The sequence below is a fragment of the Mandrillus leucophaeus genome, unplaced genomic scaffold (genome assembly GCF_000951045.1).
Source record: "Mandrillus leucophaeus isolate KB7577 unplaced genomic scaffold, Mleu.le_1.0 Scaffold645, whole genome shotgun sequence".
In the NCBI taxonomy this organism is placed as follows: domain Eukaryota; kingdom Metazoa; phylum Chordata; class Mammalia; order Primates; family Cercopithecidae; genus Mandrillus; species Mandrillus leucophaeus.
Genome location: NW_012106975.1, coordinates 995,916 through 1,021,595, shown reverse-complemented (window position 1 = coordinate 1,021,595; position 25,680 = coordinate 995,916). Strand labels below are relative to the sequence as shown.

At 46.3% G+C, this 25,680-nt stretch overlaps 1 protein-coding gene across 1 annotated transcript in view; it reads right to left on the bottom strand.

Annotated features, from left to right (window-relative positions):
• CAPN8 (calpain 8) overlaps nt 1-25,680 on the bottom strand; it is a 73,797-nt gene that overhangs the window by 33,277 nt on the left and 14,840 nt on the right. Inside the window, exons 3-6 of the mRNA XM_012000991.1 lie at nt 4,940-5,058; nt 4,290-4,423; nt 3,268-3,436; nt 2,079-2,162 (exon numbers count right to left, since the gene is read on the bottom strand). Coding sequence (XP_011856381.1) covers nt 2,079-2,162; nt 3,268-3,436; nt 4,290-4,423; nt 4,940-5,058 — 506 coding nt within the window. The remainder of the gene's footprint in view (nt 1-2,078; nt 2,163-3,267; nt 3,437-4,289; nt 4,424-4,939; nt 5,059-25,680) is intronic.

Sequence of the window (25,680 nt, the reverse complement as noted above, 5' to 3'; positions counted from 1 at the left end):
TTCATTTCATAGCTCAAAAATCTGAGACTTAAAGAAGTTATGTTATCCAAGATTATCTAGTTAGTAAGTGGTGAGCGCAGGCTGGGAACCCAGGCAGTCTGTCTCCGAAGCCCACACTCCTAAATCCACATATACTGCTTTCCCCTATTTATTGAACACTCAAGCATAAGCCCCTTGCGCCCTGCACACACACCTGCATTCACATATGCACACACCAACTGCATAAGCTGTTAGGTCCTCATTGTCTTCATTTCCTGTGTATCCCCCAACTCGCCTAGCCCAATGTTTACATGTATATGTTCAATTCCCGTTTATGAGATTAACTTCATTAAAGAGCATATTTGGGTCAGGCACAGTGGCTCACGCCTGTAATCCCAGCACTTTGGGAGGCCAGGGCAGCATATCACGAGGTCAGGAGACTGAGACCATCCTAGCCAACATGGTGAAACCCCGTTGCTACTAAAAATACAAAAAAATTTAGCTGGGTGTTGTGGTGCGTGCCTGTAATCCCAGCTACTCAGGAGGCTGAGGCAGGAAAATCACTTGAACCAGGGAGTCTGAGGTTGCAGTGAGCCAAGATTGTGCCACTGCACTCCAGCCTGGCGACAGAGCGAGACCCCATCTAAAAAAAAAAAAAAAAAATGCATATTTATGAAACACAAACACATGTAAAGAACATATATTTCATTTAACACTATTTATTTATTTATTTTTGAGATAGGGCCTCTCTCCGCCACCTAGGCAGGAGTGAAGTGGTGCGATCACTGCAGGCTCAACTACCCGGGCTCAAGCGATCCTCTCACCTCAACCTCCTGAGTAGCTGGAACTACAGGCACACCCTACCATGCCTGGCCTATTTCACTTAAATAAATAACAAGAAGTGGGACATTCACTGCATTTCCCTTTCTGCCTTGGCCATTGGGAAGCCCAAAGCAAAATTAATTTCTCAATTATAGCACTGCCTTCAGCCTGGATTGATGTATTTTACTGTACTTGTATGGTTTTATTGTGTCTATTCTTTTAACGGTAAACCATCAGCTGGGCATGGTGGCTCAAACCTGTAATTTCAGCACTTCGGGAGGTCAAGGCAGGAGGATCGCTTGAACCCAGGAGTTCAAGACCAGCCTGGGCAACATAAAGAGATGGTGCCTCTATGAAAATTTTAAAAAATTAATAATTAGCCAGGCGTGATGGCACTTGCCTGTAGTCCCAGCTACTTGGGAGACTGAAGCAGGAGGGTCACTTGAGCCCAGGAGGTCGAGGCTGAGCCAAGATCATGCAACTGCAGTCCAACCCAGGCAAAGTAGCAAGACCCTATCTCTAAATAAATAAATAAATAAAATAATTGTAAGCCACCTTAAATCCTTTTTGAAAGAAGACACAATGTAGAAAATAAAAATAATGAATAGTATAGCCCTTGTTTTTTCCTTGGGTTGGAGAGTAAGGAATACTTGCTTGCCTTTCCATGACTCTACTCCACCCTAAAAGCTGGGACTACTGCCCCTTTTCCCATTTGGGGATTCTGTGAGTTCCCACTGTTTTGCCCACACAAACATATTTTTTCGAATGTCTGTAGAATCTAACTGAAAATCTCTACAGCTTTCCTGGCCTCATCTAAGAAGAGGGCTTGCATTTAGTTAAAACCCGTTGAGCAAAAGCTCAGAGAGATTACGTTGTCCATCTTCAAGTGAGTAAGAGTCAGAAGAGCCTTTATTTATTTTTTATGTTTTAGGGAAAAAATATTACTTTTTTGTAGCGATGAGGTCTTACTATGTTGCCCAGGAATGGCCTTGAACTCTTGGTCTCAAGTAATCTTCCCACTTCAGACTCCCAAAGTGCTGGGATTACAGGTATGAGCCACCACACCTGGCCAGAAGAGCTGTTCTAATGAGCAAGAGCTAATGCACATCTGTGGTATCAGGGTTCTGCACAGGCGGAGTGTACCCCAACATGACAGTGAAGCTCAAAAGCCAATTCTGAACCTTCTAGTAGTAATCACCTCTTTCTTCCTGCCAGGATGGCTTGGACTCATGGAAATATTATCACGTTACCTTCCCCCTACACACACAAAATTTTACCTCTTCAACTCCAGTGACAGAGTATGCGTGACTCTTAACCAACTTCCGGCTGGTGATGGCTTCTGCTTCAGCTGCACTGGAGACCTAGGTAGAGGAGAAAGTTCATTCAGAGTGGCTGACCCTTACCTCTCAGTGGCTGGCCATAGAATGCTTTCCAAGGACACACTACACAGCCACTGGGGGCTTCAGTGTGGGACTAGCGGTGCAGGAGTGGCAATGAACCTCAGGTAAATAGAGCCATCTCCAACCAGACTCCCTCTTTAATTAGGCCTGCAGTTCTGGGCCAGTGCAGGTGCCTGCCAAGCCTGAAAGACAAGTTACCAGCCTTCAAAATGCCACCAAGAAACTGGGAAGTCATTTATTCTCTGAGAGTGACCCCCGGCTGCCTGAAGAAGGCTAATTCTCCATGCTGATGGCTCTGGACAGGTCCCAGTCCTCCAAGGTTCTCCCTGAGTGGACTCCTCATTATCCTTCCCATTTCCTCAGCACGCTCTCTCCCATGCCCCGTGCCACCCCTCCACCAAAAACACACGTCTCCTGCTGGGGTTTGCAGAGAGAGGAAAAAAGGAGGATCTTCTCACTTTGTCCTTCACATTTCTAAAATCACCAGGTAAGGACAAGAGAAGAAGACAGAGCAGCCAGAAGGCAGCTGGTCACAGGAGCCTGAGGTGGTGATAGGACCTCAGGGCTGGGGGCCTCCAGCCTCTGGTTTCCACAGCCACCTTGGAAATCCACACAGCTCAGACTGGTGTCCGGCCACAGCCTCTGGTTTCAGAACTTCTCTTTTCTTCAGGGATCTCAAGATCCATCAGGTATCATCAAGTATCACATTTGTTTTCCAAAACCTCAAGATTATTTAGCAAAAAGGACGTAGAAAACAGGTGGCCAAGGATCCAGGGATCCTAAACTATGTTCTTAGGGCCATTCCAGCAGTACTGAAGGGGCTCTAACAGCGAGAGGGAAATTGGGACTCCTGCAATGCAACTAACCCCAGTTCCTACCTACCAATTAGGTCTACCAGCCCCTACATGTGCAGGCCTATGTGTCACCAGACTTGCCCACTAAGCCCCAGACTCTGCTCTGACCCAAAGCCTTCCTATGCCTCTTTCCCGCTGTCTCGTCCCTTCCCTACCACACAAGGGGTGGCGGTGGTGGGAAGATGGGGCAGTACAGAAGCCATATGCCTCACATCAATGGAGCAGCCCAGCAGAGACCCCGCACGGAGGGCCTTCCTGATGATCTGATATAGATTGGCTGGTGGTTTCTTCAGGTCATAAAACTCAGAGATGCCACCTGTGAAATCCTCAAACCCCTCCACTGTGGAACCTCCAGCGAGAGCCTCATAACAACCATTGAGCCTATTGGAAAAGAAAGAACACATGCCCCATTAGCACCCCCAGCAAGGAGACCCAGGGATTGGGGACTGGGACAGTGCTAGGACGTACTATGGCCTGGAAGATAAAGGAGGGCTCTTTGCCAATTTTGCCTTTGGGCCAGGAAGGTGCTTAGGCCACTGTTTCGTGTGCCCAGCTCAGCACTTCACTAGGAACTGACCTCAGCCAACCTCTCTCCAGCCACCCTCTCCTTTACAAAGCCAAGGGCAATCCCTCCAGAGCTGGCCCCAGCTGCTTGGGTTTCTGGGGCTGGGGCCACAGATGGGGAGAAGGAGAACTTTCCCTCAAGGCTGAGAGGCATCTGCTGAGGCTTACTGGGAAATAGGACTAGAAAGGAACTGGGGTTGCAGAAAAGGATATCAGTAAACAAATGTAATTAAAAGAACCCCAAAGAAGGTTTTGAACATCAAACGCCAGTGAGAAGAACTCCTGAGGAAAGAGCAGACACTTTGTTGAGTTTGCTATCTAGTACATTTGTTTTATTATTCTTCGTCATTCTTTCAAACATTTACATTGCCCTAGGAACCTACCTTGGGATTTGAAAGAGGAAAAGCTCAGGCCCAGAGGAGCAGGGAGGCTTGCCCCACCACATACACATTCACCCGAGGCAGAGCTGAGATGCTAAACTCCCCGCCCAGATTTCTGTTTCTCTTAGTTACTGAAAAGTGCTCTCTCTCCAGCTCATGGGGGTCTGGATGCTGGGAAAGATGTGGCCATGACGCCCTGAGTTTGGAGTGGGGAGGCAGACGTGGGAGGGACAGGTGAGAGCTTTCAGGGAGGCTCTGGTGTCTCCCAGCTCCTGGCTTCCCCCACTTACTTGGCATAGGCTTTCTCCAGCAGGGCACTCCAGAATTCATTGCCTTGCTCCGAGTGTAGGAAGAGCAGCTGTCCATTCTTGGTGGGCAGCCTGTCGTCAATGACCACTTCCACCCACTCTCCGTACTGCCAGAACTGGGGAGAGGTGACACAGCGGCAGCTCACATGAATAAGCAGATGTGTAAAGGGAGTCCCTCCAGGGGACCTCACGTGGGGACTCTGTGCCATCAGTGTTCAAATCTTGGCTCCGTAGGAGCAGGACCTGTGTCTGCCTTATCTGTGCACATAGGAGATGCCAGATGAACCCGGGAACATCTAGTCTCGGGTCTGCGTTTGTGCACCAGAGAACTTGCCCAGCGCCACCCAGTGGCAGCAGGAAGTGATTCAGACCCACACCTCCTGACCCTCAGTCCACAGTGCTTTCCTCAAGGCCACCTGGCCTGGGGGAGCTGGAACGGGGTGGATGTGTGGATATCTGGATGGATGCATTGAAGCAGGTACTTAGACTGAAATGTGCATCAGAGTCACCTAGAGGGATTGTTAAGACATAGATCACTGTGCCGCAAACCCAGAATTTCTGATGCAGTGGGTCTGCGGTGGGACCTAAGGGTACGGAAAGCAGCAACAAAGGGCCTGAGCAGAGCACAGTACCTGAAAGTGAAAGATTCCCGCATAGTTCTCCTGGAAGTTCTGGTCCCTGGGGACCACCCGGTAAAGCAGCTCTTCATTCAGGGTCAGGGAGGCAATGGCAGCCAGAAGCCAGCAGTCACCTGCACAGTGTCACGGGGGACACAGATTGGTCAGGCCCAGCCTGCAGGGGCCCTGCGTTCTCTGACCCTGTCCCATTTAACCCAGAGTCCACGTTGCCCCATTCCCTTCTAAGTCAGGTAGAGTCTCCTCCTCCGGTGCTGGAAACGCACCTGCAGTCATCAGCTTCCCCTGCCTCCCTGGGATTTGTTTACTCGGGAGTCCATCCTTTGCTCCTCCCTGTGGCTGCCCCTCCCCCACATGCTGATCATTTCCCCGCTCCTACACACTCAGCCAGTGGAGTGGAAGAGAAAAGAAAACAAAGAAAAAAGAAAAGAAAACAGGAGAGGAGAGGAGAGGAGAGGGGAGGAGAGGGGAGGGGAGGGGAGGGGAGGGGAGGAGTCCATTTGGCCCCTTATTAGCAGCTCTGATTAAGTTGGTTGAGGGAAATATTGAAGCTGTTAATCCAATCTACGATGTGTACATGTAAGAGTGTGTGTGTGTGTGTGTGTGTGTTCCTTGCCCCTCCTGACCTTGGATAATGGAGAGCTGGCTCTGCGTGGTCTGTTTACAGTATTGCCCTTTCTTGTTTCAGAGTTCACCAGGAGAGCCTTGATGCCTCATTGCTTAAAACTCCCTTGAGATATTGCTTAGCATTAAATCATCATAATTTGAGGCAGAAGAAATAAAAGTCAAGAGAGGTTACAAATCCTGGGGTTTGGTGTTGGTCACATTGGAGATTCAAGGAAATGCAGAAGAAAACAGAAAACCCCTTTCTGTGCAAGTTGGGACCCACCACACTGATGTCACTGAGTGGTGCTTCCCTGGGAGGCATCATTGTCCCTTGCAGTGTCAACTTCAAAAGAAGCAGCACGGGCTCCAGGCACCGCTGCCTACCTTAGCATACTATGGCGAATCTATCATCTTGGAAGTGATGTAACTTTGCTCACCTCTACTTATTTGCTTATTTCACATCAACCTCTGAGGTCTCAGTGTCCTCAAGTGTGCTTTTCATTGTGTGAAAGGCTATTGCATCTTTCTGGCCTAGTACTGCATCTTTCCACCTCCACTGTAGATCCCTAGCTCTAGTAGTCTAAGATTTGGTGAACAAGTCCCTATTTCTCCTATTCATTCCATTCAAACAGCTCCAAAATCCTGCCTGTGCATTTCAGCCTTTATCTTTTCCATATAAAAGATCTGAATCTTTTCAATGTGTGTTCAGATGTAAGGCCCTTCAACCTTTTAGAGACCATCTGTGGACCTTGTCTCACTCTAAGTTTTCTTTTAACACTGTGGCCAGAGCTACATACATATTGTAAGTGTGAATACATTATGGTTTTCTCAGAAAACCTGTTGCCTGAGCAAGCAGTAAGCCAGTAACCCACATCTGAGGAGCCATCACCTTCATCATCACTCAGAATTGCTGCATCGCCAGGTCATCCTAGAAAGCCCCGGCCTCTGTCTGCCTGGATCTTTCCCAACAAAGAAGTTCATGATCTGACCCCAAATTAATTAATTCCTCTCTTTCTCTCTCTCGCACTGTCGCGCTCTCTCGCTCTCTCTCTCTGTCTTACACACACATATACTCATTTACTTTCTTTTAATTCTAAGAGATAGGATCTTGCTCTGTTGCCCAGGCTGGAGTACAGTAGCACCATCATGACTCGCTGCAGCCCCAACCTCCTAGTCTCAAGTCATTCTCCCATCTCAGCCTCCTGAGTCACTGAAACTACAGGTGCATACCACGCCTGGTTAATTTTTAAATTTTTTTTCATAGAGACGGGATCCTGCTATGTTGCCCAGGCTGGTCTTGAACTCCTGGACTCAAATGATCCTCCTATCTTAGCCTCCCAAAGTGCTAGGATTACAGGTGCAAGCCACCATGCCTGACCATATTACTTTTTGAAGAGCTTTTCTGACCCAGGAGGCAACCTGCTTCCTGCCTCACTCTCTCACCAGGCTCTCCTTCACAGACAAACACTATCTTCCTAATGGCAACAGGGCTCCTAGGTGAGACTAGACCTGGTAGTCGAGGGAAACAGAGTTGATGTGGTTGGACTGGCATGAGTTATGTTGCTTCTCACCAAAGAAGCCTCAAGCAGGGCAGTATCTTATTAAAAGGCAACTTCCAAAGTTTGAGCAAAATAACAGTTTCCTCCTCCCACCCAGCTCCTCTCAGCCCAATTTTCTTCTGTGAACACCTGTGATCATGTCACTCCCCTGCTCGAAATTTTGCAACTGTCCTCCATTGCTCACCAATGAAATACAACCTAACAGGGCACCAACACCCTTCACAATATGACTCCAACCTACTTCTCCAGTCTTTTTCCTATTACGCTCCCCGCTATGAATCTAATCTCCCAATCAAATTTGGGTATGTGCAAAACATACCCTTGTCTTTTTCATTGATGTGGTTTTTCTTGTTTGTTCCCTCTGCTTGCAAACTTCTTGCTGAATCTTACCCCTTCTCCATGAAGCTTTCTCTGATACCTCCTACCCTCCAGCCAGAAGTCACTTCTTTTTTGTATGTGTCCTAAAGACCTTATTTATGCTTCTGTTGCAGAGTTATCACAAGCTGCCTCAGATCACGAGTCACACCCAGAGTGGCCTCAAAACCCCATTTATGCATCAACTCCTTGGCAGAGCTTTCCTTACCCCTGCCGCTGGCCTGTCTCACCGGCGCCAAGCCCTTCCTCTTCACACCTCTCCAGCAAGTTCTAAGGCCACTTGAGTACATCTGTTTGTCTCTCTCCCCATCCCTCTCTCTCTCACTCTCTGACCTCTTCTTGCAAAGCGGCAATGTGGATTCACTCATCTCGGCATCCCCAGCAGGCGGCTGACACATAGAAGCAGCTCAACAGATGTTTGATGAAAGAAAACAAATAAGCAGATGACCACATGAATCAATGAATCATATTTTGTTCTTCTGCAAATCTCCAACAGCATCTTACATATATTTGCACCTCAACCTCCCAGGTCTGTAGGGAAGTGACATTCAACAAGAATCTGATGGAACCTGACAGATTTCACTTCCACCAGCATCAGGCAGTGGGAGATAAACAAGGTAAGGCAAACACAGAAGCCCAGTCTTCTGGGGAGTGAAGGGGGGCGACTGCTCTGTAACACCTCTAAAGCAAGTAGCTTCTCAAAGAGATCAGAGCGGCCATATAGCCCTCATTACTGGGCGTGGTCCTGGTTCCCTTCTGATGTGAAGGTTCTGGCTCTCTGTCTAAGCTTCTTCCGACAGCCCACCCAGAGCACTCCCTAGATATTACAATTCAAGTCACGGCAACAAAGTGTCCCTCCGTTGCTGACATCAAACGAGGTGGCCCAGCTGGAGGAGAGTTTAATTTTCTCTTCGTCTACATCACTCCCGACATTTCACAAGGTCTACCCGGCTCTTGCAAGCAAGCACAGAGGCTCGAGGAGATGCCGTGGCTGTGTAGGCTTTTGGATCCTTGTCAGTTACTGCATGAAGTGTGAATGGATTGTCATGACGAGAATGCGTTTTCAAAGGAATATGTCCAAATGTGCTTCCCTCAGAGTCCTCTGGAAGATGGACATTTACTCTGTTGTTCACATTTCAGAAACTTGTTTGGGGACCTGCCAGCAGAAAAACAGCTTTGATCTTGGAGCACAGGTTTTGTTTTGTTTGTTTTGTTTTGTTTTGTTTTGTTTTGTTTTGTTTTGTGACAAGGTCTCCCTCTGTTGCCCAGATGAGCAACCACAGCTCACTGCAGCCTTGACCTCCTGGGCTCACGCAGTCCTCCCACCTCAGCCTCCCAAATTGCTGGGACTACAGGAATGTGCCACCATGCCCAGCTATTTTTTTAAAAATACAGAGATGGGGTCTCACTCTGTTGCCCACGCTGATCCTGAACTCCCGGCCTCAAGCAGTCCTCCCACCTTGGCCTCTCTAAGTGCTGCAATTACAAGCATGAGCTACTACACCTGGCTAATTTTCAATTTTTTAAATTTCAAAAGCAGTCAGGAGGCTTTGAGATACTAGTTAGGTGGTGAATAAGGCGGACAAAAAACACTGGGAAATACCTCGATAGACAAGTCCCTCCTCCCAGCTACCTTCCAGCTAGCGCTGCTCAGGAGTTAGTCCTCACTCATGCGCTTTAAGCAGAGATGCACTCCGTGGGAATTTAGGGAAGGTTGCCATGTCCTGATGAAGTGGGGCAGGCTTGGCTGGCAGTATTTTTTGCCCATTGCCCTTCCCCCTTGTCTCCATCTGGAAAGTCCACATTGTGCTTGGAGGTGCAGAGCCAGCTTGCAATCCCAAGGCTGCAGGTGCAAGATGAAAGTCAGCACAGGAGAGTGCAGAGCAGAGCACAGCGTGAGTCTAGCTCTCCAAGGGCATTATTAAAGTTACACTAGCCCCGGGCTATCTACCTCTAGTTTTCTTGTTATAAAAGAAGAACTTGCCCCCTATTTGTCTGAACCACAACAGTGGGTTTTATGCTTCTTGTAGCCGAAGGTTTTTCTAACTGATATTAGAAGCATGACTACAGAGTGATTTGGTATGCCCCATAAATTGGCTCTGAAAAAAGAATTCCGCAAAAGGAATTCCAAAATAAGGTTGGGAATAGCCTTTCAAATACACACATTTTCCCATGCACTGGGTTAAATTTATTCTAGGGAGACTAGAAGACCTGTGGGAATGCCTGTGTCTGGCCCCCAAATGGAGATAAATGCTCTCTAAAAAACTATAACAAGGCCGGGCGCGGTGGCTCACGCCTGTAATCCCAGCACTTTGGGAGGCCGAGACGGGCGGGTCACGAGGTCAGGAGATCGAGACCATCCTGGCTAACATGGTGAAACCCCGTCTCTACTAAAAATACAAAAAAACAGCTGTGTGGTGGCGGGCGCCTGTAGTCCCAGCTACTCAGGAGGCTGAGGCAGGAGAATGGCGTGAACCTGGGAGGCGGAGTTTGCAGTGAGCCGAAATCGCACCACTGTACTCCAGCCTGGGTGACAGAGCAAGACTCCGTCTAAAAAAAAAAAAAAAAAAAAACCTGTAACAAATGCTCTCTTTAAAAAAAAAATGTATTTGAGAGGCCGAGGTAGGCAGATCACTTGAGGTGAGGAGTGCAATACCAGCCTGGCCAATATGGTGAAACCCCGTCTCTACCACAAATGCAAAAATTAGCCAGGCATGGTGGCAGTCACCTGTAGTACCAGCTACTCGGGAGGCTGAGGCAAAAGAATCACTTGAGCCCAGGAGGCAGAGGTTGCAGTGAGCCAAGATCACACCACTGCACTCCAGTCTGGGTGGCAGAGCAAGATGCTGCCTCAAAAAGAAAAAAAAATTAAAATCCACCAGGAGACAATAATCCTGAATCAAACATTGTTAAAAAAAATCCCTTAATTCAAAAATTCCCTTTACACATTAAAATCAAAGCTTAAAGGTCTGGATGTCTAATGTTATTATAAACTGTAGGTAGCAAGAACTCAAGCTATAGCTTAACGGGATTTCCCAAACACCAAGGGAAGAAATGGAGATGCTTCTGGACTGCAGGTAGAAAGAAAGACGAAGGAAAGAAGAAAGGTCAGACATCGGAATCCCTATGGTGGCCCCTACCTTACCTTGAGGTTGAACAATGGCTGAAGTAGAAACAAGAGTAAAGCCTCAGATAGTTGGAAGCAGAAGTCAAAGCAGAGAACACGTATGTCCTGCTTCCCGTTCAGGAATCCAGGAGCAGAGTAAAGATGGCATCATGGAGCACTTAAGAAGAAGATGAGAGACAATGGAAGTGCCCCTAAGTCTCCCTCGGGTATTACATAAGATTGAGCTGAGGTTGACTAGCGGGCTTCTCCCATTGGTGGAAGCACATTGTTTGACCTTCCTTATACCCAGGTGCCATCCTGGGATGGTGGGGGAGGAACCAGACTTTACAAAGTGAGAAACCACCTGTCTTCATCCATTCGTGCTGCTATAACAAAATACCATACACTTGATGCCTTAGAAACAACAATACAACTCTGGAGGCTGGAAAGTCCAAGACCAAGGCACCAGCAGAGTTGATATGTGGCCAGAGCCCACTTCCTTGTTCATAAATGGCTGTCTTCCAGTTGTGTCCTCAAATGGCAGAACGGGTGAGGGAGCTCTCTAGGGCCTCTTTTATAAAGGTACTAATCCCATTGATGAGGGCTTTGTCCTCATGACTTAATCACCTCCCAAAGGCCCTACCTCCTAATACAATGATATTGGATGTTAGGATTGCAACATATGAATGGCGGGAGGGGGGACAGACACAAACATTCAGTCTATAGCACCACTCAAATAGAGTAATTAAAAGCAATGTTTATCCAAAAGAGAGAAGAACTTGAAACAGGGAGAGGCATAATATCTTTAATCGGCTAGTTTATGTTTCCCTCCTACTCATGGTCCATGGAAATTGGGGCTCCACAGCAAGCTGAGAGTAGTTGAGCAAAATAATGAATGCTGTGCTGATTGCACATCTGAGTGTAATGTAAAGATTTTGACCCTGCTAATATATGCTTGTTTTTTAAAAATCCATCTTCAATATTTTATCACAGCTGAGGCATCCTTAGCCTACTCTTCCACAGAAGGCTGCTCTAAATGTTTTTATACACAGGGAGCTATTTCAGCTCTGTACATTACCACGAAGCAGTCACAGAGCCTCCCTTCCCCCACTTGGTGAACATGCCTTTGGAAGCCCTTGGCGTTTAATTCATGCCATTTTGACTACCTTAAAACACACACACACACTGACTTTTTTTTAAAACCACTCCTTGTGGAGCAGGGCTAATTCATAGGCAGTGTGCCCAGAGTCGACCCACACATTGACTTTTATCTCTATTTGCTTCATTGACAATTCCCATCTCTCTGGCTAGACTTGGAAGTTGCCTGGAGGCAGACAGTGGGCATAGTGGTTCTAACGGACCCCAGCATAAAATGCTTACTGACTGAACTCACCTCAGTATAATTGCGTCAAAGGTGATTTGAAAATTCAGATCTTGAGTAGCCTGTCACTAGTAAAGCTTTCTGGGACTCACTTTCTGCTTCCCCCCTTTTTCTCTCACTTCTGCCTTCTCTGGCTAAAAGCAAATTTTGACATTCAAAGAAAAGCTCTGACTTGCTTCTCAAGCTTGGTCCCCATGCCTCAAGTAGAGCCTCATCTCCCCCACCTTCTGACACTCACCTCTCTGAAGACTCCATGTGTATCATGATTAGACTCAGGTCTACCTGGATTTGAGAGACTGACCTTTTGACTTCCCTCAAGCCATGTAATTATACCATTCGTCATTCCCTCCAAATGATACAGATGCCAACCCTTACCCACTGTGACCAGAGGTGAACCTAGACTTTTCTGAACTTGGCGGACACCAGCTCAAATGGGTCTCCTGTGCCCCCGCCCTGTAGCCCTAGCACTATCTGTAGCCACACTCCACCTCTGCCCTCTTCCCCAGCCTAGCCCTGGAGCACAGATGGCTCCAGCTCTGCCATGGCCTCTTAGCATCCTCAGGTACTCCTGTTTGCTCCTGTCACCTGCTCCCCTAATTCCTATCACCATCCAGCAGCAGCACCTGGGCAGGCTGGCCAGGTGGCACATGGGACTGGGGAGTGAATGAGTCAGCCATGTTCCTACTCCTGAGCATCCTGAGCAGGATCCTCTGTTTAAGTTCCCATCTTCTTAGAATCTCTTAGTAAATCTCCCCTATCTTGCACCAACCTCCAACCCTCCTGGAGGTCCTCTCCCTTCAGGTTTAAGGGGTAGCTCCTGTATGCCATCATCACTCACCAGTGCTTACCAAGCATCACCATGTGTGGGGCCATCTGCAGGACACTGGGACAAGAGAGACCTAAAGGACACTGTCTCTGCCCTTGAGAAGGCTACAAACTTAGAAGAGTAGAAATAGCACAGGTTTTGGACTCGGAAAGCCTGTGTTCAAAGCCCCGGCCCCTTACTTATCTGTTGAGTGACCAGCAGCAATCACTTGACTCCTAGGATTCTCAGTTTTCTAAGCTGTAAAATGAGTTTGGACCTCATAGTTTATTGTACAAGATCATCTGATACTGAGCAAAAAGGGCGTATTTGTAACAAGAAAAATGTTTAGGGATATCTGTATATATCTCCAGTTGACCTTCTGTATCCATGGGTTCCATATTCATGGGTTCCATATCCATGGGTTCAATCAACTGCAGGCTGAAAATATTTGAAAAAAATGGATGGTTTGTCTGTACTGAACATGTACAGACTTTTTCTTGTCATGATTCCCTAAATGATACCATATAACAACTATTTACATAACATTTACACTGTATTAAGTATTATAAGTAATCCAGAGGTGATTTAAAGTATATGGGAGGATATGCATGGGCTATAAGCAAATATTACATCATTTATATCAGGGACTTGAGCATCTGTGGATTTTGGTATTCACGGGGATCCTGGAACCAGTACGCCACAGATACAGAGGGAAGACTGTATGGCGGGTGTGTGTGTGTGTGTGTGTGTAGTCTCCAGTTGGCTAGGGAGGACATCATGACATAAAAGATATCAAAGATACACATGAGTGTATATGTAACAGCAGGTATGATATTTTTAGAGCCTCTGGAGTATCTTGATTAATGCTCCCCCAAGGGTAAGCCAGCTTCTCTCTCCCAGACTGAGTACAATCTCTTCCAATAAGCAACTGCTTGTTTGCTGTTAAGGAACAATTCCCTGGCCTTTCCATATTCAGGACAAAACAGGACCTTCAGTGCCTCCGGGAATTGTAGGCAGGGCCTTCTGCTGACACCCCAGGCTCTGTGGTCCCTACTCTCCCTCAAACAAACAACGTAGAACCAAAGGAAACAATCTCAGGCAGAAGCTCACATGCACAATTAAAAACATGAGTCGCTATGCTGGGGCCCTGCTCTGTCCTAATCCATTCACCCCGTTACCACCTGCCTGCTCTGAGTCAGGTTTAAAGCACCGTTCTCTGCACCTTCTTTGAACCTGCAAATGTACTTCAGCCTAATGGACTTTGCACATCTGGAAGTTGCCCACAATAAATCCTGCTAATGTAGAATTAAAGTAGGTTAATCCGACCAGGTGAGGTGGCTCACGCCTGTAATCCCAACACTTTGGGAGGCCAAGGCAGGTGGATCACCTGAGGTCAGGAATTTGAGACCAGCCTGGCCAACATAGTGAAACCCCATCTCTACTAAAAATACAAAAATTAGCTGGACGTGGTGGCCCGCACCTGTAATCCCAGCTACTCAGGAGGCTAAGGCAGGAGAATTGTTTGAACCCAGAGGGCAGAGGTTGCAGTGAGCGGAGATAGTGCCCCTGCACTCCAACCTGGGTCACAGAGAAAGACTCTGTCTCAAAAAATAAATAAGTAAATAAAATAAAGTAGATTAATCAGATGGCTTTTGGACAGGGTAAGTTCCTAGAAAGTGCACATGAGAAAAAAAATGTACTGTAGGCTCAGCCTTTTACCCTCCAAGAGTTGAAATCACATAAGCCACACCCTCATCGGTGTATTGCACAAGGAGAGTGGCTTCTGTTACAATCATTTTAATTGGGAAGCCATTAGACTGGGGCAGCTAAACCACTTTAAGTTTTTACCTAAGCAAACCAAAGCCCGATGCAAACAGTAAAATGAAACTAGAGACTTTACCAATCAGAAACCACCAACTAATCCCTAAAACCAGTCTTTCCATGTAATCAATCAAATGTGTTGTATTTCTCTTACTTCCATATTCAGCCTCTAAAAGCCCACGCTGCTGCAGCGGAGCTCTCTGAACCTCTTCTGGTTTTCAGGGCTGCCCAAATCACGAATCCTTCTTTGCTTGAATAAACCCTGTCACTTTTATTTTGTCTAAAGTTTTTCCTTTAACACTTCCTGTATTTGAATCTGCCTGTGCTTTGCACAAGACAAAGTGGCTATTTAATGACCATTTGCCAGACAAGTATAGCTGAGGCTCTGAGCTCAAGGGACCCCAAAGGCCGGACAGTGTCAGAGCCGGGACTAGTTCTAGCAAGATGATGAGTTTTCTGCCTTCCCAAATCTTGCAGTGCCACGTGGAAGCTGAAGTAAATACATTCACATCATTTGAAATAAATGCCCTAGACCTCTGTACAAGAGAAAAAAGAAATTTCAGGAACAGTCCCTCCTCCTGTAAACCTACACATAGCTTCTCATCAGCCCCTTTTCATCCTCACTTTCCAATTGCCACCAACCACCCCCTCTCCCCATCCTTTGCTAGCATTTGGTTCACCCTCTGACTTACCTCATGAAATAGCATCTCCTTACATTGCAATAACATAAAACAGCCTGACTCCTAGAGTTGTTATAAAGATAAAAATAAGATACACAAGGTGCCTAGCTGAGTGCCTGCCACATAGAAAGCCCTCAATAAACCTCCTTATTATTCACTGTTATCACCCAACATACAATTAACACAAACACCAGGGAACCCAAACAAGTGAATCAGCAAATGTTTATTGAGCGTCTACTGCCTATAGGAAAACAAAAACTGAAATGATACCAGGAAGTTGCTGGTGTCCTTCCGTATCCACCCCTGTGTTTGGGATAGGATGTAGGACTACTATCTCACTCCCACCACCTGCCTTCCTGCCCAGGTGTCCTGTCTCAGGCATGAAGCCTGAGGAGCCATTCTGATTCCTTTTCTTCACTCCATTCGTATCCAATTGCTTCCCAAGTGCTTTTGATTTTATTCCTAAATAGCTCTCAAATCCTATCCTCCTCCCTAACATTACTGCCATTGCCTCCACTCCCAGTAAGACTATAAGGGACCCTCTTTCTCCAAATAGTCATTATCCAGGAGCAGTAATTAGGAGGTTGCAAAAAGAAGCAAAATTGTCATGATGTGAAAATATTCATGAGTTTTCACCCAACCATCCCTCCCCACCTAACACTAGACACACTAGAACTACCAACCATGCCCACCTCACATGCAGATACAATGCAAGGTGGTTGCAAAGTGACACTGAACATTCTGCTCAAATTGCTGGATTTCATGAAGTCGATGAAAGTGATACTGGAGATCTGCTTCAGTGCCACTGACCAAGAAGAAGTTGGCAGAGTTAAAGCGGTTGCAGCTGAGGAAGGAAAAGTACTGAGGTTCAAGGCAGGACTGGTCCTTGAAAAGGGAATGGTTTGAGTGTCAAAGTACTGAAGGAGGGCCTTAGAGAAACTAATGAAATCTTTGAAAGTTTTCATGATTCTTCCTCAAAACTCAATCGGGAAGTGAAAAGTGTTGCATCCTGATGTCTCGTCATCTTTTCTGCATGAGTTCTCCCTCCAAAAAGTCAATAACTGATTCATTCCTTGTTCTAAGAGCTAGCACAAAGCTGCAATTATTACATAAGTATCACGAAATATGAAGTCACATGAAAATTTTTTATATTTGTTTGTATTTTTTTCAAAGTAAGATACTAATCAAACCTTTTATTAAAAAAAAAAACTGTTTACTAAGAAATATGGGCCCCCATTTTACTTTCAGTGGTCCCTTTCCAATATCAGTTATCTGCAAATAATGAAGGTTTCCTGTCTTGCAATTGTCTCTTTCTGGTGTCTGCACTCTCCACACTGCAGCAAATCTGGCTATAAACAGCCCTGCTCTAAAATCTTCCATATTCCCCATTGCCCTTAGGAATAAAGTCCAGAATTCTTCACACAGTGCTGGAGCCCTGCGTGATCTGGCCACTGCCCCCCTCTCCACTCTCAGCCTTTGCATTGACTGCTCCATGTTTGCCCCAGTCCTACCACTACTTTGCAAGTCCCCTGCCCCAGTGCTATGCACTTCCTAGCCAAAGGACCTTTATTCATCTCCTTCCTGCAGCCTGGAACCCTCTTCCCCGCCCTCTTTCCCAGAAGAGGAAAGAGTGCCTATTTGTTCTCTGCTGTTTCCTGGCATGAAGAAGACACTTGACAAATATTTAAATGAGTAAGTGGGCTGTGAAAGTTCTTCCTGATTCTGACAAATGAGTATGTCAGATAAACCACATGTTTCCTCACTCCTGTAAGCATCCACAACCAACCGACAGTACTTCAATCCACCACCATTCAACACCGTGAGCCCACCTCCTACTGTACTTGTAAATTAAGAACCTGGCACACCTTACTAGAACATCATCCTCCTTTTAGAGTGGATGATAGCAAGTTACCAGTGTTCTAGAAGCAAGATTATAGAGAACACCAATCCTGGGCATAACAGATACCCAGAAAACTCAAAAGGGCCCAAGTGCTGTGTTTTCAGCAGACGGTGGGGTATTGGGGTCACCCAGGGAAGAAAGTCACTAAGAGTTTCAAAGATTAGCCCCCAAAGTACTGGTGTTATTCTGAACAATGGTAACATGACTCATTTATGGCAACTATATTTTTTATAGCCTCAAAATAACTCTTTGGAGTCATGCTACATATAATAAGGCACACTAAATAATCCACTTCTGCTGCCCCCCAAAGGTTTCCTGGCACCTCCACTCCTGGTTCCCATGACGACCCAGAAGGGGCCTCTCAGACCTGATGTCAGACCTGATAGCAGCGTGGGGGCCAGCTCCACAGGGAGGGCAGCTATCACACATCACTACATTTGGCCGAGGACAATTCTGGGCCAGGGGGAGTCTTTGGCTTCTAGGAGCTACAGAGCACCCCAGAGAGTTAATGTACTTCAAAACAGAGGAAAGAACAGGAAAGCCTGGCGGGTCATCTTTGAATCAGAAGCCATTTTTGCCTTACCTTCTAAGTTTTCAGTGGAGAGGGAAAGGCAAAAAAAAAAAGCAAGCAAACTCTTCACAGCTGAAGAAGCTTGTTCAGATTATTTCAGAGCTCCTCCTAGTTGCTTATGAAGCCCACCAAGCCAATGCTCATCCATCTTGTTTCTGTGATTGTGGAAGGAATAAGACTGAATGGCATGAAACAGCTTCAGGACTTTCTGCCTCACCTCCAGCTTTAAATCAAACCTTTAATGCTGCTTAGAGGGAAAAATTTTTCTTAGTAAATTAAAAAATGGAATTGATTCACCAGAGGGGGAAAAAAACCCACTGAGTAAATATATTTGAGGCTTATGTAAATACATCTCAGAGCCTGTTTCAAGGGAAAGCAGCTTGCTTATTGAGTTTAATTATAATGCTCTTTGGTTTCAAAAATAAGACAAAAATGCTAGAAGTCAGGTGTAACAGGGAAAGAAATGAAAAGAGGAGCACTGAGATGGAATTGTTAGCTCCAGCCATGGCTGAAATACACATGATGAGATACAAAAATGGCACGTTGTCGTTATTGCTGGGGACAGTCTTGACACACTGTCAAACGTCCCCTCCAAAAATGATCCTAAGTGGCACGGCAGTTCCAACTCCGGGCTAGGTATCCTGAGGTTTCCAAATGTACAGCGATCTTTAAATTGCATCGAATATTAAATAGAGATAATGGCATCTCCTAGCAAGATGAGAGTGGTCTTCCAGGCTCAAATATACTGAGATGAGATGAACTGCCCTCAAATGTTAAAATGCCAAGGAACCCAGTGGGGTGATGTGAGCAGAAAACAAGATATTTTGAGGCTGGGAAAATATCCTGAGTACAATGCTGAAGAGCAAAAATATGTGAAAGGAAATAGGAAGGAAGCAAAACTCTTAAAGGGAGTAGTAGAGGGGACCCTGGCCAGGCTGGTGGGCAGGGCAACTGCAGAGAAAGCCTTCTGACTGCACAGAAGCCTGGAACACAATCTACAGAAGCACAGAGTTTCTCCAAACACCAAAGTGAGGACAACTTGCAGTAGCTCAACGCAGATCACAGGTGAAAGCTGACTGGAATGTAGAAAGTCCCCAGGGTCCGCACCATAATTCAGGCCCAATAGGGGCTTGATGTAGACTGAAGGCGATAAACCTGTCCTAACCTGCTTGCAGATCTAGTCTGTCCAGCGCATACAGTCCTGGCCAGCATAGTGATTTCTAGATTTCTAGAAAATCTAGACTTCTGATTTCCTTTTTAAAAAAAAAAAAAATTTAATACAAACAATCCCACAGTACTTATTGTCATCTTGTAATAACAAAAGGGTAATCAAAACAATATGAATAAATGTTCATATTGGACAAAGGACACCTAAAAACAAACTATATCCTTCTCAACAATTTCTCACTTCATTGATCATTTCTAGTTGGAGACACTGTGTAGCTGAGTAATATTATCTCCTTTTAGCATGATCCAACCCAGTTGTTTTCTTAACTTTGTTTTAGAATAAATCTCTTCTGCATCAACTAATACAAAGTTCATATACTCATCAAAACCAGTGATACAGCCTTCTATCCAGATATTCACTTGCTCATAGAGCCATACCTGAATCTGGGATCTATTTTGTAAGAATCTGAAGATGAGATCGATGGGCTCTGTCACAGCCTTCTGCACTTTCTGGCCCTGACCATAGTACACCATGACGGAATTTCCTAGATTTCCGATTTCTTAGAAAAACTGCAAAATCTGGCCAAAATTTCTCTCTCTACTTATTCTACAAATGTTTACTGAGCATTCACTCTGTGCCAAGTATTCCAGGCCCTAAGGATACAACAGTGGGGAAAAATAAAATCCTTGATGTTATGGAGTATACATACTAGTGAGAACGGCAAACAATACATAAACGCATGTGGCAGATGGTGGTAAATCCTGTAAAGAAACCAGAGCAGGGTGAGGGGAGTGAGAGTTTCTAGGGGAGCGCTAGGAAATGCAGGGCAGTCTGGGAAGGTCTCCCAGCTCCTGCGTGGTGACATCCAGCTAGAGTGAGGTGACTTCCTCGCTCGTGGTTCCTCCTCCTCGCTCGTGGCTTCCTCCTCACACAGTGCATGCTCTCTGGTTTGCCACAGTCCCCACTGCTCTCTCTTGTTACCTCCTCCTGGCCTGTTTTACTCATTTATGTGGCCTCTGTAGGCATCGGAGTTGTGGCCCCCAGAGTTAATCCTTCCCTAGATCTGTCTATATTAGTCAAGGTTCTCTACAGGGACAGGACTAATAGGATAGATATATATATGAAAGGGAGTTTATTAAGGAGTATTGACTCACACGGTCACAAGATGAAGTTCCACAATAAGCTGTCTGCAAGCTGCGGAGCCAGGAAGCCCGTCCAAGTCCCCAAACCCCAAAAGCAGGGAAGCCAACAGTGCAGCCTTCAGTCTGTAGTCAAAGGCCCAAGAGCCCCTGGCAAACCACTGGTGTAAGTCCAAGAGTTCAAAAGCTGAAGAATTTGGAGTCCGATGTTCAAGGGCAGGAAGCATCCAGCGCAGGAGAAAGATGAAGTTGGGAAGACTCGGCAAGCCCTGTCCTTCCATATTCCTCGGCCTGCTTTTATCCTGGCCACGCTGGCAGCTGATCAGATGGTGCCCACTCAGAATGAGGGTGGGTCTGCCTCTCCCAGTCCACTGACTCAAATGTTAATCTCCTTTGGCAACACCCTCACAGACACACCCAGGAACAATACTTTGTATCCTTCAATCCAATCAAGTTGACACTCAGTATTAACCATCACACCCTCCAACTCTGGATACCCAGGATCCAGCAGAGAAAGGAGACACTGCTCCCAAGCTGACATGCAAAACAAGTCAGAGCAAATGGAATTTGAGGAAATACGAGCCTAAGCCAAGTCTGAAGGGGATGGGGGGATCACTCCAGGCATTGTCCTGTTAAATGATGGAGAAACACAGTTTTTGAGGCCTGAACACGTGTACAGAAGGGGCTCCAGATGCAACTGGGGAGGGATCCCCAGGTCTCTCTCCCACTATAGAGCGGAAGGCTGGGGTCCCAGGTGGCAGAGCATCAGGGACCAAGGTTGAACAAGAATGCAGACCAAAGTAACCAGGTACTGGGTCATGAAGCCAGAGAACACATCCCAGGGCTGCTTAGCTACCCTATGGGACCCCTGAGGGAGGCACAAAGAGGCCTCCCAGAGCAGAAGGGAGAGGGTAAACCAAAGTGCTCCACTTTCAAGGAGCAGGTTTGGGGCAAGGTATGGAGTGGCTTCATCCCATTCCCTAAGCCAGCAAGAAATGCCACCTGTAAATTTACAAGGTGACTATGGGAGTACTGTGGGGAAAATAGACTGCACTCTGTACAGGAAAGACCCAATCCACTTCTGCCAGCTGGCGAGGGATTGCCCAGCCCAAAGCAGCAAGAACAGCTGAGACAACAAGAGGGAGGTGACACAGCAACCACAGGGCCAAGAGAAAGCACTAGAGAGAGAACAGTGTCTGCAAAGGACTTGTTAGATGGCACTTGTTTCCATTCCTCAGGTTCATGGCCTCTTAGAAGGGCGTCACCTGTCCTTTCCCCCGTGAGCAGGTGGTATGGATTTGCTTCCAGAAGGATCAGCCTTTTCTGGGAGCATCCTGCTCTATTCCTTGGATGGCGGGAGCCAGCCTACTGAAGAACTGAGAGTGTACGTCTCCCAGCCAGTGCCAGATGCTGCTGCCAGGGCTTCCAGTAAATGCCCAGAGCTGCCCTGAATGTGACAGAGGCCTTAACACAGCCTGTAACCTCACGCTTCCTACTTCTGCACCAGCCTGCCTCCACCTTTTTCTCTTCAACCACATCCCCAAGAGAGCATGCATAGGCTCCCTTGAGCCTTGGGGACTGGAACATTGCATTACTGATGCTTAATCAACTGCATTGTCTTCAGATCTCTTTTAGTTGTCCCCTTTAAGAACCATCCACAAGTGCTGGAACTAATGGCTGAGGCGGGGCAGCAGGGTACCCCTAATAAGTCAGAGAGAGCTGAAGAAACCCAAGACTCACGGCCAGTCTGTGACAGAGAAATTGTCCTTCGGCCCTGGGATGATGTCTGCAAAACTGAAGGCACAGGCAGAGAGCAGAGCTGGTAGGTGTGAAGTCAAGTCCTACCACTGGGGTCTGTGAAAGGTGTTAAAATAATTATCCCCTAGAATGCAGAACAGATTCATTTTAACAAGCAACCCTCTCAGTAGGAATCAGCAACACTCTGAGACTTGATTTTCAGACCCAAACCTCAGGCGGCCCAGCTGAGCTGGAGCTCAGAGAGCATCTCCTGGCCTGGGACCACCTGCCACCTCTCATAAGGTTCAGAAGGTGTCTTCCTGGAGACTCAGGCTCATTGGCAATTTTGTACTTTTCTTACAAAGTGAGGAATAGTCAGGTCACCTCTGAGTAGGTGAAACTGGAGAACACTGACAAAATTCTCTTCTGGCAAAAAGAAGTCTCCCCTGGCAGAAGGAGCCCAGCATGCCTGTAAGGCAAGATTCTTAACATTTCCTGTGCATTGTGAAAGAAAAGTGGAATCTTGGGACCCCAAACTCATTATGGTAAAGGAAAATTTAAACTTGGGAATTAAGTTACCCAAAAACTACCTTTCTTTTCTTCCCAAACAGATAGTTGTAATTTCACAGGCTTGCTTTATCCTATGTAAAATGCAGATTTACTGAACACAAGAAAAATGCATAAATGACTTTTCCTCTACCCACTTCTTTTCACATGTAAAATGTAGATTCACTGAGCACTAATCAGAGTCTCACAAGAATGTAACCACTTGCCTCATTGCCTACCCTCTCCTTTTTTTTCTTCCCTCCTGCTTGCTCTTTCCTCTTTAAATGTTGAAGTTCCCAAAACGCTCTTTGGAAAAAGAACAGGTCACAGATCCTACTGTGACTTGTGTTTCTTTTTCCCAGATGTGTTCTCAACCTTAGCAAAATAAAACCTCAAATTGATTGAGACTTGCTGCGGTCACTTTTTGGTTTACAGGAAGGACCTCTTTGGCAAATGCTTCAGACTAAAAATAGGGCCATAAAAACAATTATACTGAAAGTTATCAAAATATGTTTATTAAAAAGTATAATAATGCTATGCTTTTCTATTAATGTCTTGAACAAAAGATTTGGAGAGGGGCCTGATAGACAACATAATTATGAAATGGCAGTGAGCAGACGTGGGGTTTTGGATATTTGCAGCAACTGTCATGTGATATGAAAATTACCCCTGATTTCCATGACTGTACTTCATCTCCTGCAGTAATACTGCAAGGAGCTAAGTTAGTGAAGGTTTGTGGAACTCTCCACGCAAAGCAGAATTCTTTCGTGCTCCTGAAATAACGTGCAATGTGCAAATCCTCCTGTAATCCAGGACCTCAAACTCTCATTAAAGTGGAATGAGTTGTCCTGGACCCTTTGTTCAGAGTAGAAAGGAGAGTGGTGTTAGTGTAACAAAACCAGAGGGGGATGAGCACCAGGACCCAAGATGGAGGGAAAAGATGTGCCGCGGAGAAAGGGAACCACCGCGGGTAGCAAAGTGAACTTCCTCTGAATCAGTTAAGCCCCCTGGATCGCATGGAGCTGTCATCTGCAGTTTTTCCCACCTGCCGGAGGCCTGACCCTGTGCTCTCCAGAATCAATGAGTAGATTTGGCCCTTTACGTTCCCTGAGGCTTCCCTGATTGCTCATTAAAAGTATCTGCTCAGTCCTAGTGAATTGATTTACTTTGCGACAGTCCTCAAAGGATGCTACAGATCAAAAGGTGTCCAGGAAGGTGATCTTAAAGATGCTGACACTACTCCCAATTACTGACTAGAGATGTGCATGCCAGGCCCCTGTTCCAGGAGTCCAGGCCTGGCTCTGTGGGGAAGCGTGGACTCACAGAGGAAAATCAATGTGCAGGATGCAGAAGAGAAGGCAACTGGATTTAGGTTGTTGCTGTTGGTTCCTTGTTTGCCTTTAGAGACATATGAAAAGGTCCAGTCATTCTTTTTACAAAACAGAAATACAGAATATAAAACTCTACTCAATAAATGCAACAAAAATGAAAAAGACATCCATTTCATAGAGGTGAAGAGAAAAATCAGGTCAATAGAGAAAAGGGGGTTAGAAGAGAAAAACACACACAAGCACAAACACACGCAATATAAGACAGAGTGAAAAATAGATGGGTAAGGCAGGAGACAGAGAAAGAAACCCCGGCACTTACCAAACCCTTAAGGCAAAGCTCATCTCACTCATGAATCCCAGTGGAAAATAAACCACCCACTAGATTCAAAGTTTGGATAAACCTATTAGCAATGTGTTACTCAAAAAGCACTCTAATTTCTTTCTACATTCTGGAAGTCTCTGGTCCTCATTTAGGAAAGAAGAAAGTCTCTTGCTCCCCATTCCTGAAAGCAGCAAGCATCAAATTTCAGTTTTTAGAGACCAAGTTCTTCTACTTTTATATGTAGCATTGCTCATGTGGCCTCTGGGCCTAGTTACACATAAAGACGATTCAAGTCCTGTTGCATTTTCACAACCATAGGCACAAATGATACCATGCCTTAGTGTTTCCCTACCTGTGGATGCACTCAGGTAAGAACTGGATGGAGCTTGCATGGCAGGTAGAGTTAGCAGTTACTGCTGAGCCTGTGAGAGACAGGCTTACTCTGAGAGTTCCGCTGGGGTCCCCAGGATGCAATGAGCACTGTGTTCCTTTATCCACAGCCACCATCACAGGCTGGGGACAGTCTCCTTCAAGACCTGTTCCCAGGACATCCTTCCACTGTCAAGGATCAGCCAGCACTTCTAACCCCCTTAATGTACCCACCCAGCAGTGTCAGCAAGCTGGGGACAGACATGCAGACAAGCTGGTTTGCATGAAACTCTGAAATCTTTTGAAATAGAGACACATAGGCAACCTCAGGATGGAATTTTTATTCTAAATGCCTGATCCAGCCTGATTGTCAAGAGTGATACTGGCAAAGGAAAATGAAAAATACAAAAATCCTTGGATTTAGGCTATCTGTGTTTTCAAATGATTTAATAACGATGACAGGCAGAGGGTTTACACCAACAGATCAAAAGTGCAACAGACATTTATGGAGCCCTGCTAGGCACCAGGCACCATGGATATATCGACGTGTAAGACAGTCTCATGGAGCGCACAGTCAGGACTCCCAGGGTTATTAACATCCCCCTCCACCCATGGGAGCCCCCATTTCCTAAAGGACAAGGAACCAAGTGTCAACTCTCTACCTATCACAGCCACCTGACCAGCTGGCTTTGATTATATCCGCACTTTACAGCTGTGATATCTGAGATGGGGAGGGCAGAGGTGCAACAAGAAGACTACCTGTGCATACTGAATTAGATGCTGCTAGTGGTAGATCAAGAGAGAGAGAGGAGGGGCCCTTGGCAAAGATATTTCCAGGAGCATTGCAGAATGATGGATTTAGGAGAGGGGGAAAGATGCCAGGGCCATGGGGCTCAGAGGGAAGAGGTGGCCTTGGAGAGGGAGAGTGCAGGCTGGACCAGACCTGGGATCCCCCTCCATTTACATGTTGGGGTGTACCTGCCTTATTCTGTCTGCCCAGAGCCATGGCCATGCCCCTTCTTTTGGATAGCTCTCCCTGTGGTTTTAGAGAAGGTTCCCAGTCACAAGAGGCTCCCAACAACAAGAATGGGCCCCTGATCCAGGCTGGGCTAACCATATGGCACCTCACTGCCCTGGCTGCAGTAACTGGCTCAAGGAGTGGCAGAAGACCCAAACCATAACATCACAGTCCTTTTCTGAGATCAGTAAAACCAAAGCAGGTTTACGATTATACTGAGAGAAAGTCTGGAATCATTAGTGGTCCTGTTTCCTGCCAGATAGGTCCTATCTGCCATGGAAGAGAATGAAGCCAACCTGTAGAC